General features: G+C 30.5%; 3 protein-coding genes and 1 long non-coding RNA gene across 5 annotated transcripts; all 4 read left to right on the top strand.

Annotated features, from left to right (window-relative positions):
- Positions 1–1,150: 1,150 nt before the first annotated feature.
- LOC116344372 lies at positions 1,151–3,263 on the top strand. 2 transcript variants are annotated; one of them, XM_031772886.1, is made up of 4 exons: positions 1,151–1,235; positions 1,999–2,045; positions 2,144–2,339; positions 2,407–3,263. In XM_031772886.1, exons 2-4 carry the CDS (start codon positions 2,007–2,009, stop codon positions 3,165–3,167), a joined length of 996 nt encoding a protein of 331 aa, XP_031628746.1. In that variant the 5' UTR covers positions 1,151–1,235; positions 1,999–2,006; the 3' UTR covers positions 3,168–3,263. The 2 variants fall into 2 exon arrangements, with proteins under 2 accessions (XP_031628746.1, XP_031628740.1); XM_031772880.1 differs by lacking the exon at positions 1,151–1,235 and adding an exon at positions 1,421–1,743.
- Positions 3,264–4,183: 920 nt separating this feature from the next.
- LOC116343749 lies at positions 4,184–5,453 on the top strand. The gene is made up of 5 exons (XM_031771969.1): positions 4,184–4,348; positions 4,423–4,581; positions 4,662–4,708; positions 4,784–4,964; positions 5,048–5,453. The coding sequence occupies exons 2-5, from the start codon at positions 4,437–4,439 to the stop codon at positions 5,422–5,424; spliced, it is 750 nt and encodes a 249-aa protein (XP_031627829.1). The 5' UTR covers positions 4,184–4,348; positions 4,423–4,436; the 3' UTR covers positions 5,425–5,453.
- Positions 5,454–6,113: 660 nt separating this feature from the next.
- Positions 6,114–8,022, top strand: LOC116343756. Its single transcript, XR_004201353.1, has 5 exons — positions 6,114–6,913; positions 7,005–7,146; positions 7,271–7,317; positions 7,503–7,692; positions 7,759–8,022. It is a non-coding gene; the product is annotated as an uncharacterized LOC116343756 (long non-coding RNA).
- A 2,776-nt stretch (positions 8,023–10,798) lies between these two features.
- Positions 10,799–11,483, top strand: LOC116345533. Its single transcript, XM_031774974.1, has 2 exons — positions 10,799–11,039; positions 11,141–11,483. Exons 1-2 carry the CDS (start codon positions 10,940–10,942, stop codon positions 11,341–11,343), a joined length of 303 nt encoding a protein of 100 aa, XP_031630834.1. The 5' UTR covers positions 10,799–10,939; the 3' UTR covers positions 11,344–11,483.
- Positions 11,484–16,323: the final 4,840 nt, after the last annotated feature.

Genomic DNA, 16,323 nt, shown 5'->3' with positions numbered 1-16,323 from the left:
GATTCTTAATTTGGTGCCTGAGCACTACTAAAATATGCAAAAACCCCAAAAGTCAGCGGTCTAGATTTTCATGTCTTTAACGTATATATAGAGTGACGCAAAATATACATATTTCATATGTATGGGAGTATTGCGTCACTTGGGAGACTGCCGTCCCCCGTGATGGTAAAGTAACTATTCGAATCGGTACAATTGATGAAATCAACAGTACAGTTATTTACATGGTGCTTACTAATCGGATGGGTACAGCATAGCTGTCCACGAAAGTTCGTTCGTTCGTTCGTAGAATATTTTTTTGGTCTTTTTGTTCGTTCGTTCGTTCGTAGAATTGTATTGCGTTCGTTCGTTCGTTCGTAGAAAATGAAATGTTCGGATTGTTCGTTCGTTGTTCGTACGGGAGTCAATTTTGCTTATTTTCACGATTTCTCACAGACTGATTTTACATAATTCGGACCCGAAAAATTTAATGGTGGCAACCGTTTTTTGGCACGAGAAAACCGAATCTGACATTTATTTTACTTTCGAATGGTTTTCGGTACAGTGAAGTACACCTTTGGTACAGTAAATATACATATTCAACACGAAAAAATATTTTCATGTGCGGACATTTGAGTAGTCATCCGACAAAACTTCGATTATTATACGGAAATGATTAAAGTTGATGATAAATTTGTTTCAGTTAACGAAATCGATCTATAGATATTTGATGTTATTGCTTCAAGTCTACTCGGTGACAAAAAAATTGTGTAAAATGAGAGATGCTGCAAAAACATTTGTTACATTATTTCAAGAAATACATTGTATGAAAGCAATATGTATGAAATTGATTGAACATGCATTTGTGTAGCGACCAATTTCAGAATCATAGTCGCGATTTCATTTCATATACACATGCAATCTCATTAGTATACTTTTTCATGCCACAGCCATAATTTGAATAAACGCACGATGATTTTAGTCAGTGAAACGTCGTCTTAACAGCCTGCACCTAGTTACAAGAGACAGATTAATAAATGATATTTGAATTGTTATAACTACCAAGAAGAACAAATAAATTTATTAATTAGACAAAAACACTCTAGTTTTTTTCCCTTTTTCGCCCTCCGATTTTTTATAACAATGTGTTTGAATTATTTTACTTACTGTGCTGGAGTTTTTAAAATTGATTTTAAAGTAATTTTAATCGAGAGACAATTGTTCAAGAGATAGTGCGCAAAACTTAGTCACAGAGACCTGTATGATAATATTTGACATGTATAATTCTGATTATTGAACTTTGTTGTTGTGATGCAAAAATAATCACTGAGCTGATAATGGAATTGAAAAAAAAAGAATCACCACATGTTAATACTATGAAGATGTTTCGAAAAAAGAAGATGAAATTCAATTGATGTGATTTCGAGTATTCCTTAAATTTGTGTAACAATCTATAGAAACTGATAAATGTCAAATTTCAAAGTCATTTACGGCAGTCTATTCTATCACTCGTTTTGAAATGATTTTAGTTCTATTCGGAGAGACATTTGATTCCGATTGTCGTTTCTATATACAAGTTCGAGCTAACACTCAATAAGAAAGAATCACTTGTTCATTTTCATTCTAAAGCAAATATTATTTCAAGGCTCAAAATGAGTGATTCCATCGTTTTAAAAATTTTCGGATTAATTTTTGGATGCGTGGTATTTTTTACATCCGTCTACTTCTTAAATCATGAATTGACGCTTGCAATTGCCATTTTATGTCGTGAGTTTTTTCAATTAGTTTTCAAAACGAATGGACGATGTTTACATGCGCCTGGCTCGTTTAAAGACGTATTAAAATATGTCACTGAAAAGTGAAATGAAATAAAAAATCTCTCCACCCGACAGCACTTTTGTGATCTAATTTGAGGCACAAACATACTGCAAATTATATTTTCAGAGTCTTTTTTCTATATATAGATTTCTCAATTAAATTACCAACAGTTCCAGAATTGAATTTTTTTATAATTGTTTACAGCTCTTAATATGGTGTTGAGCCTCCTTTGGATATGTGGTATCCTAAATGTGAGTATGATATATTGTATACGCTCCATTACGATTAAAATAATTTTTGTTTAAGAAAATTAAATAAATTTACATTTTCTGTCTTCATTTTAAATCAGAACAATGCGGACTTCATGTGTTTTTACCTCATCTGGTGGAAGTTAATATTCGTGATCCTTTTCTTTATATCAATAATTCTCAGTTTTTCGGACGCTTTTTACTTTATTGGAACGATTGTAGATCCATATAATTCAAATAGATTAAAAGACTTAGGAGAAGTGAATCAAAATTTGTTGATATACATTGTTTTTACAGGTTTGTTCACAAATTCTTTTCAAACATTTGATTCCAAAAATGAAATAATATTTTTTTACGATTTCAGTACTGGTGTGGATAGTTGTAACTATCAAGCATTTGCTATATAAAACAATCGAAGAATCCGAACACGAAAGAAGTCTTAGTGACACGACCCAAGTGGATGGAACAAAAATGAACTTCTTTTTCAAACTCTTTTACATAACCAAGTCCGTTGGAAAATTTTATTTGAAACCGTTTGAGGATTGTTTTTCATTTGACTTCCTTTCCGAATTCGGTAAATATATCTGCAAAATTATTGGACATTATTCAAGTGGATGCACCCAAATTGGAGTTGAAACAATATTAAAAGGAAATAAGCATGAAGAGAATCCGTGCACCGACCATTGCAATGTAACCATAGAAAATGAAGAAACAACAACAAACAGAAAAATTATTGACACAAATTCGAATCCAAAGCCTGAAAATGATGTTCAATGTGATTCATTAAATGGTCATTTAAAAACAATAAATGAAAATATAGCAGAAAATACCGTCAATGACGAAACAACATCTAATCAAAATGAAATCGCACACAACAACGATGAATTAAAGTCCAAAGAGCCGGATTCTAACATTGATTCTCCAAGTACATCAGTTGTCGATGATCAGAAAACAAAGACCGATGTAAAAACATTAGATACAGACACAAATACAAACACTAAATCCGAAAATAGTTACCATTCGAAATCTAATGGAATTCAGACGATTGAAAGTGTTGAAAAAATGCCGAAACATGGTGAAAAAGTATCGGAACAAAGTGATACCACAAAGGAAGAAATGGTTTAGATTATGTAAATATTTTATAAGTATCCCATTCACATAAGATCATCATGTCAAGTGAATTGATATTCAACGAAAATAAAACAAGTAAATAGTTATCAATTGAATGTGTTTTTTGTCAATCGATTCGAAAGTGTCATGTACCAAATCACAAACTGACATTTAAACATTATAAGCGTGGTGAAACGTGATTGTTTTCTTTCTCAAATTCTTTTACAAAATTCATGCATGTGATTTCTTTCGTGGAATATTCGAACGTATATTTGTCTTTTTTTCAGAGAATATTTACTGGTTCTGCACACATAGCCGTGATGATTGACTTACAAACAACTATACTATTCCAACGCTTTGTGCAAATGATATGTTTATAATGTATGCGTGAATACAGATATTGATCAATCGACTCGTTTTCTTTAAAGAGAAGTGTATTTGAATTGGTGTTGCTTTTTTTGGCTCACGCTTGTATATTGATATCTCTCTCAATACTTACTGTTTTACTTCTGCCGAATGAATGATATTCAGTTTGATTAAAAAATGCAATGTATTGTTTTGATTTCACCAAGGTTTTTTCAAATTATGTACATATACGTTGCATTTATTGGCTCGAATCATGAAAAATAATCTTAGATTGCTAAAACTGATGTTAATATTTTTAAATTCATCGACATCTCTTTCAGAGACACAGACACAGTTATAGCTGTTATTTTTCAATTGATACATTAATCTACTTTCCTATATGTTTGACTCAATCCGAATCTTCATTATTCAAATTAACTAACGAGTGACATTTAAACACCAATACACACAACAATCATAACAACGGTTTGATAGATTTGTTGATCTTGGTACACACACACACACACACACACACACACACAAATTAAACGCCGCATTGTGTGTTGATGATGTCAACTGGGGAATAACACAGCATACACTGATAAACTTAGCGGCGTTTATTTTGTGTGTGTATACAAAGATCAACAAATGTATTAAAGATTCGTTTCAGGTTATGTACGTCAAATTCACAGAATTTAAAAGAGAGATCTGCTTTAAATATATTCGCTTGATGTGATCATAAAAAAAATCATTCAAGTTTTCTGTTTTGTTGTAAATGTTTTAAATTGCGCATTTGGTTTCGGAATTCATTTCCAAGTGATATCGTTGATATTTTGATCTCTAAATTTTGGGTACGTGTTTTAATCAAAAATATTTGTGAAAAAAATGTTCAAAATTAAAGGATTTATTTTCTTATTTTATATAGTTGTCATCTATACAATGGCCTTTACAATGTTGACCTCTTGCTGTGGTCTCACTTTGAGAACAGGCGGATTGATTGTTGGATTTTTTCATTTATTTGTAGCGGCATTTTTCTTCATGTCATTTTCCTACTATTTGCCATTTTTATTGACAACTATTTTGAGTGAGTGGTTTATTCTCTTAAAAATAATAATCGTTCCATATGTTAATGTAATTTTAATTTAATTCTGTTATTTTTTCTAGTGTTTACCCTCATTTTTTCAGTACTATGGATCTATGGAATTCATAGTGTAAGTACAAAAAAAAAACCAAAATAGAAAAGAAGTATGACAACTCAATTTCTCTTTATTATTACTAACCAACAGAATGACATAGAATTCATGTACTTGCCTCTTGTATGGACAAAATGTTTGGTTATACTTAGTTTACTTAATTTTATTGCGTATGCTTGGCTCGCACTTGTACATTTTCTATTTGCCGGATATTATGTGCAGCCAGATTTTTCGATCAATTTTTACTTTGCGTTCATTAGTATTTGTATCACAGGTTTGTTCAATTAGAAATTATAACCCACGATGAGAATTCACGAAAAGCGATGGAAATTAATTCGTTTTTTTTTCTCTCGGCAGTTATTGAATGGTTTGTGGCATCTTTGATGAATTCATTGTACAAAATAATGAAAGATGAGCAACGCACACAATGTACATATAATCAGCATGCAAATGCAAATGAAGAATCGGTCTTTTTAAAAAATAACTGGATACGACTTCATCTCGAAGGTCCTTTGGTGTTTATGGAAAAATTCGTTCAAAAAATAAATGAAATAGTTGACTTTAAATTGATTACATTTGATGCACCATCGAACCAAGACGATCTACCATCGAACCAAGAAGACTTACCACCATCGTATGATGCAATATGGAATGATTATAGCACTTTAATCGTACTAAATGACACAGAAAATGTAAATCTCATAACAAATCAACCAAATATACAAAACGTTTGAACAATTAAATGTTAGTAATATACACGAAATAAATACTCTCAATATTATGTTAAAAATCTATAAAAAAGTATATACTTTGTAACTAATCAATTATAAACTCTTCTCTTATAAACGTCTAATGAAGCTCAGAGTCGAATATTTTTTTTAAACTATAGTACTAGCTTCTGAAGGGCTTGACGACGACAACACCAAGAAAAACCGAGAATCGCAACTTTTCGATAAATTAGAATTGGACCGAACAAAAATTCTTCTCTTAGCATTGTATGCGTACGCGCAGTACAAGTAAAGTTTATCGCATTTAGTAAACGTACATTTTTCATTACAAAAATGTAACTATTTATATAAATAAATAATTCAGCAGGATAATTCAATTGTAGCTATTATCACACTGGAAACTCAAAAAAAAGAAATTTTTCAGAAAAATAAAAATGCCTAGCAAAACGCAAAAGATACAAAACAGCTACAAGTTACGCATATAAATATTTTCTCCAGCATGTGATTATTTATAGCTTGTGATTTGTATATGTAATGAGTGAAATTGCATTGTACATAGTGCTCTATATCATTTGGTTGTATTACGAAGATTCAATATGGAAAAAAAATTGTATTCAAGACGAAATGACTGAGGTCTGTAATTGTATTGTCGACTAGTGCTGTTCACTAGAATTAACATCATTTTATGTGCAAACAAATTGTGTTTGATTGTTTTTATGAATCCAATCTCCAAATGTTTTTTGAATGTTGATATGTTAATTTTCCTGACTTTTATCACAATTTATAGGCAAATATCTAGGTTTGAAGATGAGCAGATGTTTTAGCAAATAATCGCGAATCATCATATTTTAAAATAATATTTGCATTGAATTAATATTATGTGTATTTGAACACGGCCAATAAATCAAAACAAGAGTGAAAATAAAATGCAATTTCTTCAATTTTCAATAATTAATCATCCATGATTGAATTTAATATCAAATCATAATTTGCAAGGCTGCAATAAACGGAGCTTATAATATAAATAAATGACAAAAATAGATCGCCGGTCATTTAATCATACAATACAGACTGATCAAATAAACAATTGAAGTGACGAAATTCTGATGAGGATCGAATTGCTTTTTCACGCCATGTAAACAAATGGCATTCATTCTACATAACCAATGCGAAACCAGTCAATTAAAAGTGATATTTGATTTTGGAAAAATCACAAACCAAGCACATTATTGAATTTTGATGTTGTATGCAAAAATCACGAATTACCGTCTCAAACTGGCCGCACTTCATATAACTGACAACTTCTTTTTTTGCATCATTCTATTTTTGCGAGGCTACTTATTTGCACGCAGCTTAAGAGTAACAACAGAACTTTCAATTTATTTCGTTTATTAAAATCAGTTGGAGAAAAATTAACTTAAAATAATCATAAATTAACTGATAAAATCTACACTAATTGATCAAGACTACATCAAGTTTACGCGCATCGCATCGTGTGAGTTTTATCGAAGATTTTATATTGTTAATTCTTTTGAGATCTGTCTATTTTATGCATTTTTTGATTGTGGCATTTCATTTAATTACAGTTCACTATGAAAACTCTTAAATCTTGCGGTTGTTTCGATCTACGAACTGGTGGTTTGATATTTGGCTACACATTCCTTTGGCTTGATATTATTTTCATTTCGATATCATTGGATTACGCCATGTATTATAGTGCATTGGGTCGTAAGTTCTCACATTTATAATTTTATTAAATAATTCCAATAGCAATAAAAAAAGTTGAGTTATATTTATAAGGCCTAGATATATACAACATTTTATTCAATTGTATCAATTGTCCCGTTTCTAGTCGCCCTTCTCGTGTTCCCTATTTCCTGGACTGTTGGCGTTCATTTGGTCAGTATTTTTATATTCAATTTTCTTTCGCATTTTACAAATATTTATGTGTTGTGTGTTAAATATTCGCTGTAATCGCATTGATCAACTCGAATATTTTAATTTGATGCAAAAAAAAAAATTGAATCTAAGAAAAATCCATTCAATTTGAATTTAATATTGTATACTGTTTCTTGTTAAAACAGAATGATTCAAAACTTATGTGGCCTACTTTAGTAGTTATTGTGCTTATGACTATGTTAATTGTCGCTCTCATTCCTCTTGTCACATTAAAATTAATATCGTTTGCTAATAATGCACAAGATCCTAACACAAAGCACCCGATTACCACTTATTTGATGTTCTTTTACTGGATTTTATATTGTATGTTCGCAGGTTGGTTAAAATTAAAACTCTAATTTTATCAAAAACAATCAAACTGTATCGCTTTCTTTTTTATAGCATTTTCAGTGTATGTGACATGGGTACTGGCCTCTTTTTTCCATAAATCAATGATAGAGGAATTGCGATCTAAAATTGTCACTTACAACCAAACCGCTTGACCAAGAAGTTCCAATAAAAATAATAATATTACATATTTAAGTAAAAATTAATTCTTTACATGTCACTTACACAGTTTAATGTCAAAAAAATTCAAAAGAGAAATACATATTCTTGTATACCATTCGAAAAATTAAATAAAATTCCAACTAAATTTGCAAATTACATCTCTTGCCTTTTAATTGTCACGATTATATCAATATGTTTTGAAAGAAAACACAAAACATCTAGGCTGAACGATTTTATTGACATTTCTTCGAATTGTTCACTTTGATTGCAAAATATTTTGCATTAATTCAGTAACACATAGAAACGATTCAGTTTAAGTAATATCATTATTTATAAGCCGTTGTGTTTTATCAAGACTTTTTCTCACTTACCGTTTTCAAACAAGTGCTGTTCAATGGTTTTCTTGTATCGTTTATTTGTTTATGTTCTCTTTTTTGCATTGTCTTAAATGTGCACATAATAGTTTTGTGTAATATCGTTTTTTATGGAAATTTATATAGTAACTTAACGCGTTCTACATAAAATAGCCATACCATTGAAGTTGAATCCACAAGAATCATACACCGACAGACTGTCGACGAAATTTGAATATTTTAAAAAAATATAAAAAAAATGCAGCCAAATGAAATGATTTTGCATTTGAATTGTGTTTTCAATGAATTGAATGAATTCACAAAGAGAAATAATGCTTCTGTTCCAACACAAATCTGATAAGATTTCCTTTCAAGCTCTCTGGTCAAAAGTATAAAAAGTCAGTACCAAGTACTGAAGAACTCATTCCATTCGGAAACATTGCGATAACCAGTCAGTTGTTTACCAACAAATCTATCACAATCGTTTAATCACTCAAATTTTGAGTTATCAAATCCACGATTTTCATTTTAAATTGAAAAAAAACAAAACAAGAAACGATGTCACGTTTGGTACTTTTGATGCTGTGTCTTGTTGTGAGCCTGCACTTGGCGGTGGGTAGCAGCAAAACAAGCACACATAAACGGTTCTACGGCGAAGGTAATTATGAAAAAAATAAATGTTCGATTTTGACTTTATTTTCATTCAATGCGGACTAGAGTTAATCTATTATTTTTTGCCATTTATTTAATATAAAATATTTATTTTCGTTAAACATCAGGTGAACGACGTATGTATTATGACGACAATAACAACAACGGCAATGGTGATAACGGTAGCGGAGACACAGCTTCAACCGATCAACAAACCTCATTTGAAGACATTTGGACAAGAAAAATCGTAATCGGAATATCTATAAAAAAGGATGATGATAAAGTCAAAAGTGAACTTTAATAAAATGAAACTTATAATCATCGGCCTTGCACAAACACTTTTGCACAAATTTCCGCGTTATATTTTCTCTAGACATTGAAAATAAACTTATAGAAAAATCAAATTTATGCTGCATTTTTATTCGACATAACATTTGACCATCAGATATTTCATATCTTCATTTTTTATTTTCTTTGGGGTTTACGTTGAAATACACTAAGGCGAAATCACACTTTGAATTTATTGATGGTCTTTCAATCGACATTTTTTAAAATCAATGCTTAATGATCAACGCCCGAAATGAATATCACGCAAGCTTCATACATGAATAAAAATCTTCACATTTATATTTACTTTCACTGTTTTCCAAACATATATTAGGTACACAATATTTTATGACATTTTTCAACAAACAATGCAGAAAACTTATTACTTTAATGATCAATTTCCTCTTGATTTGGTGTCATTTTTCGAATTGAGAATTTTTTTAGTGACTTTAAGGCAGTTGGCCTAGGGGGTTTCGACTTATACGAATTATGTTTCATACATATTTTGCGAATGGAAGCAAATAATCACGCACACAAACTAAACATAGGAATGTTTATGTACAAATCACGACAATATGTCGCATCTTGCAAACATATGCGGCATTCGCGAATGGCTTCGAATAAAATATACGAATTTTCATAGATATTGATGCGAATGAATATATACTTTATTTCGTATATTTCACTTATGAATAGGAAAAGTTTATATTTTGCGAATAAACTGCCATTCACGAATAGTAGAAAGCCACTAGCAGTTGGCGGAGAAATAAATATAAATATTACAGAGAGACAGAAAAATCGTGATTTTTAGTAAATATTATAGTTAAAAATAGAAAGTTATCGCAGAAAAAGAACTACGTTAAAAATTCGAGAATGAATTGTGTCCGTAATAATAAATATGGCAATACAAAAACGGAATCTGAAAAACGTTACATAATTTTTTTTATGGAGTTGTACTATGTGAAAAAAATTATGTAACGTTCTTCAGATTCCGTTTTTGTATTGCCATATTTATTCTTACGGACACAATTATTTGAATTATCAAAAAAATTATCACGACGATATATATATTCAAAATTCCGTGTCAAAATTGGTTTTCTGAAGAATGACAAACAATGGCATTTGAATTTTAATATTAAGGAATTGCTCGAAAAAATCTCAAAAGCGAAGAAAATTTAACAAGCCTAGGGTAATCAAGACTTGTTCTCATTTATTGCTCTTATTCAAACATATCTTTTTATCATTTTCTTTGGCGTGCAACAATTAATTTTGTGTATTATTGTTGTTTTTGTGGAAATTACTATAACAATAAAAAATTATGTAAATAAAATTCAGAAAAATGTGCTTGAATATTTTAAATCAATGAAAAATATCAACCTACATTTAAATTTTAAACGTTTCGCTTGGTATTAACAATTAGGCGATTAGTAATTATTTAAAAAAATGCAGTCTGATGAAACGATTTTTCATTTGAATTGTGTTTTCAGTGAATTGAATGAATTCACAAAGAGAAATAATTCTTCTGTTCCAACGCAAATCTGATAAGATTTCCTTTCAAGCTCTCTGGTCAAAAGTATAAAAAGTCAGTACCAAGTACTGAAGAACTCATTCCATTCGGAAACATTGCGATAACCAGTCAGTTGCTTACCAACAAATCTATCACAATCGTTTAATCACTCAAATTTTGAGTTATCAAATCCACGATTTTCATTTTAAATTGAAAAAAAAAAAAACAAGAAACGATGTCACGTTTGGTACTTTTGATGCTGTGTCTTGTTGTGAGCTTGCACTTGGCGGTGGGAAGCAGCAAAACAAGCACACAAAAACGGTTCTACGCCGAAGGTAATTATGAAAAAATAAATTTTCGATTTTGACTTTATTTTCATTTAATGACTGGAGTTAATCTATTATTTTACGTCATATATTAAATTGCTAAATATCAGGCGAAAGACGTGTGTATAATGACGAAAATAACAACAACGGCAATGACATCGATAACGGTAGCGGAGAAACAACTCCAACCGAACAACAAACCACATTTGAAGACATTTGGACAAGACGAATCGTTATCGGAATATCCATTAGAAAAGATGAAGAAAATCCCACAGATAATAAACCAAGCCCACCATCAATTACACCACCGTGAACGTTTTAAAAAAATTGTTGCACCATTGAAATTGATTTTCTACATTGGAACTAGCAATCAAAATGATTTCTGTATGATAAATTCGACTTTAAATGATTCAAAATAAATCCAATTATAATCACGTTTGCAAATTTAAAGAATCAGAAATATTTATTTTTATCGATGAGATTTACCTTTATTAGATTATTACTGTGGTATGTATTCACTTATAGCGAACATATTTTTGATGTCCAAACTCCAGCGAACTCAGCTCTTGGTCTCGAATATGGAATGAAAGAACGTTCATGTATAACTTTCCGACACATTCAAAAGAACGGCCAATATAAAACTCAGTAAGTTGTTTTTTTTTTTTGAAAGATTATTATTTTATTTTATCAATGTATTATTCCATTTTGAGTTTTAACTTTTTTTTTGTTGCTTTGTTAAATACTATATCACCAATTTCATTTTTTTCTTCATTTATAATATGTGAATAGATGTAGATAACTGCTTCATTTTTTTTATCTGTTTAATTTCTGAAATGCAAGTTCTCGTTAACGACAACAATCGACAAACTGAATGGGTTGCGTGTGTGTATGTGGTTTTTTTTTCTCTTATTCTCAATTTCTTTCACTTATGTTTTGTTAGGTGTTTTTGGTTTTTATTTGTATGGTTTTTGTTTTCCTCCAAAGAAATGCAATTTGATTTTGACCATTTGTAGCGAGATGGTTTAATATAGTAATGAAATGAAATTGATAGTTTTAGATTACATATTGTGGCCATTGATGAATTGTGTGCGTGAGCGCTTTAAAAGGATGTGCTTTTGGATATTGTGCTTAAATCATCATCTCGTCACTGGTGCATAAATTGCGATTGTATGATTCATTTGTAAGTGCGCCACGAGATACTCTCAAAATCAGAAATGAATGAATGCTTCTCTCTCTGTCTGTCTTTCTCTTTGACTCACTTTCAAACAAGCGAAGAAAAAATTACCTAGGTTGATTGATTTATCTATATTTTCAAATAAAGCGTTCAATATATATATATATATATATATATGTATATGATCAACAGATGTGAAAATTACATTAGATTTTTTTCTTCTTTCTTTCTCAGTAATATATCTATATGAAAGTGGCGAATATATTTGAAAAAAAAAGCATAAAAGCGTTTTTGCTATAGTAAATATAAATCAATATAGTATCTCTCAAAAGCTTGCAAATAACTCGCACATTTTGTCATTTTTCTTTGCTCTGGTATTCGGGCGGCGGGGAGAGAGGGTTGGGGAGAGGTTTAAAATTAAAAATAATGATTTGCGATGAATATATATATATTTTTCTTGAAAATGTTTCGGTGTCATTTTGCATTCCGTGTAAAAGTGTTTGTGTGATAGTGTGTATGTGAAATGATACACAGTCGCAGAGAACATTTGATTCAGAAATAAAATATTGTGAACATAGCATGGCATTTATTCAATCATACATAATATTGTCATATTTTCATTTTTTTTAAATGTTTTTTTTTTCATCTTATTTATAGTACAATATATCAGTATTTAAACTGTTCCATTTTTCCTCATTTCTTTCTCTATCTTACTCTCTCTGTCCCTCTTGATTGATTGATTGATCGATATGCCAGAAATATGGAATTTCTAATATTCATCTGTTTCATTTATTATATACATTTATGTATATACAATTCGATTCGCCGTTCATAGTTAGCTTTCAGGAAATTTTCATTAATGGATTTCCTTACAAAAAAAAAATTCTCCAGATAGACGATTAGTCTGTTGTTTTTTTAGTATAGATTGAATTTTATTAATTATTTTTTTGATGTTGTTGTTTTTGTTGTTGGCAAAAATCTGTGCGCAATGACACAAAAGTGACTCAATTACTTATGATACACAGATTTGATATTGTTGTTGTTGTTATTTTTTTGGAAGTTGAAAAAGAATAAAATACCACGTTTTTTTCCTCATTCTATGTGTAAACGGTTTCATTTATCTATGCCATTTGAAACTACTCGGTAGATTCACACACTCCTTCATCTCCCTCACTTTCTGGCTTACGAAAAAAAAATTGTTTTGTTTTCATTGCCTTAATTTGTTTAGTCATTTTAAATTATCGATCAAACGAATGTATACATTTCGCGATCGATATCGCTTAAGTTTCATCGATTTATTTCATTTTTTTTCGTAACAATGAATCTTATGTAATTAGTGAACATCTTGTGTGTTTTTTTTTCTTCTCGTTTTATTTCAACTGGTTTTTTTTTTCATCTGGGAAACTTGCAAAAACTACATGTTAAATTACAATAAAATAGGGTTTTGTCATCCATTGTAAAGATATTCTTCATCTAATTTGTTTACGATTTTATTATTTGCTTGCATCGTATATTTACTCTATTCTGTACTTTTCAACTACTTTTTCCATTTCATCGCAGTATATAAATAACGTATTTTTTTGTTTTTTTGTTTGTTTGAAGATTTCAATGGACTGTACACGAAGCATCCAACGTAAAAATGTTACATATACTATCGTTTCTGTCTAAGCCAAAGATAAAGAGTGGCATTGATTGTTCCATTTTAAATTGGATACTTGAATACAGATCCATTTGTTGTGTGATTTTGCTATGCTACAAATATGTATAGAATTTCTCTTTGTTTTAACTCTCATCATTTGCAATCGAATCGATATGCGACATCTATCTTCTAATCTTTACACATAATCGCGATATAACTTTTGTTTTCATCTCACATTTGCTGTAAATATATATATATATATTTTTATATAGTATTTTGGTATCTAATGCAAAGAGTGTTCGATCAAATCATACACTTTTATTTACTTTCCATTAAATAAAATCGATGGAACTTGGCCTTACCGGCTTAGTTTTCCAGAGAACAAATGCCAAACATTGATCGACGCAGTTATGACTTAAACGGAGAAAAAGAAAATTCAACTGATAGACGCGTATTTGTGCCTCTCTTCAACCAATCAAAGTGTTTGCATATAAAATCGAACACCCGATGCTATCACCTTCACTCACTCAGTGTGTTTCGTTTCGTTTTTTTGTAAATGTATTTGAGGAAAGATATATGTACTGTTGCTCAAACCTCTTCTAAGACACCAAACACAATAAGCGACCATTCTTTGCATCGTAATTGATTGTTCCTATTACATCCAAAAATTATGGAATGTTTGCCATCATTGCAAAGTACAATTGCTTACTGTATCAGTGAACAACCCAACTACCAGTATATATCATCATCAGAACTGTTATTGTCACCGTGGATGTGAGGGCACTTTTCTTGTATTAAGGCGCAGCACTTTAAAAATTATATGGAATAAGTGCGGGTACTGGTGAGTACTCACACCTTTCCGGCAACCAATAACAGCTCTGATCAATAGAATATTAACTGGGCTCCACTTTAATGACGTAGATCTCTCCGTCGTGATCAAATTCCGGTTGATCAATGTCCACTGTACACGTGCTTTTGATTGCCAATTGTCAAACATAATACATAATATTAATCGGAATAGACTGCATTTATGACCTTTTTTTTAATATTTATAATAAATTGGTTTTGCTTTTAGTTATAATTGGCTGCATAGCTGTCCACGAACACCAGCGAACGAACCGTTCGTTCGTTTTCAATGTATATTTTGTTCGTTTTACAGTTATTATCGCAATATTTGTGTACATTGAGAAAATAAATTTCCATAAATTACGAACGAACGAACCAGACAATATATTTGGATTTTGTCATCTGGATATTTCAGCTCATCTGGATAACGTTAGGTGATGATACGAAATGAAAACAATAGCAGTGATTGGTATAGTTATGATAGTATTTTTATACCTATACAATACAACAATCACTTCTATTGTTTTCACTCCATATCATCGCTTAGCATTATCCAGATGAGCTGAAATATCCAGATGACAACATCCAAATATATTGTCTGGAACGAACGAACAACTCATTTTCTACGAACGAACGAACGAACAAAAACACCAAAAAAATATTCTACGAACTAACGAACGTTCGTGGACAGCTATGATTGGCTGTTTTTAACATATTTTCCATTTTGTTTTGCATTTTATTTATAATATGGACAGAGTGATTATTGTTTAGTCGCGTTCACGCAATTTTATTGGATTATTTCGTTCAGATAAGTTCAGCCAATTTGAGAATATTTACAGATCAAATGTTGATTTTTTTATATCATTTGTCACAATTCGTCGTGATCAGGGTACATGGATTAATGGATTTTAACAAGAACAAAGAAGTCTTCTTTTTTTTTAGATTGTCTCTCACTAGCCGATGCTTAGATATTGGAAAGTTCTTAATTTTTTTAATTAAGTGAAAAGAAAAATGTTGATCTGCTCTATAAGATTTTTGGTTTAGATTTGAGATAGTGAAGATAAAAATCGAAGAAAGAGATTTGATTGATTTTTGGTTCTTAATGGATCATTTTCAGTAACTGAATGTCTTGGACTGTATGCTGCTTATTTCAACTCTCTTTTGTCGTAGAGAAGATACTGGAAGTAAAAGCAATTTGTAAAAGTTTTTTTTAAATACATTTAACGTTGAGAAATGTAACGCTATGACCCATTTTGGTGGTCACTTTCGTGTCAAATTGAAGAGAGATTATATGTGTAGTTTCCACATTACATAATGTGAACTCGATCCAATACAACGTTGAGTTTCAATTTTGAACTTCAAATCTAATGATTCAATTGTCGCCAGTTTCACAAACAGATTTTTTTATATGTTTTTTATTACATTGCATTTTTGTTATTCCATGAACATGTAACATTTTACACTTTGCGATCATTTTATTTATATGAATTGATTTGATTGTTTGCCTCTGTGTGTGTTCTGTGTCTATTCAATAAGATGAATGAAGCATTCAGATTTTTTTTTAACCATCATCACTATTACACAATTGCTTCAAGGCAGGTTCTGTTTAAAACATAGGCAAAATATCGCTAATG

This window comes from Contarinia nasturtii, unplaced genomic scaffold (genome assembly GCF_009176525.2).
Source record: "Contarinia nasturtii isolate CC-2019 unplaced genomic scaffold, AAFC_CNas_1.1 Cnas_scaffold_129, whole genome shotgun sequence".
Lineage (NCBI taxonomy): Eukaryota > Metazoa > Arthropoda > Insecta > Diptera > Cecidomyiidae > Contarinia > Contarinia nasturtii.
This window is presented reverse-complemented; position numbering and strand designations above follow the sequence as displayed.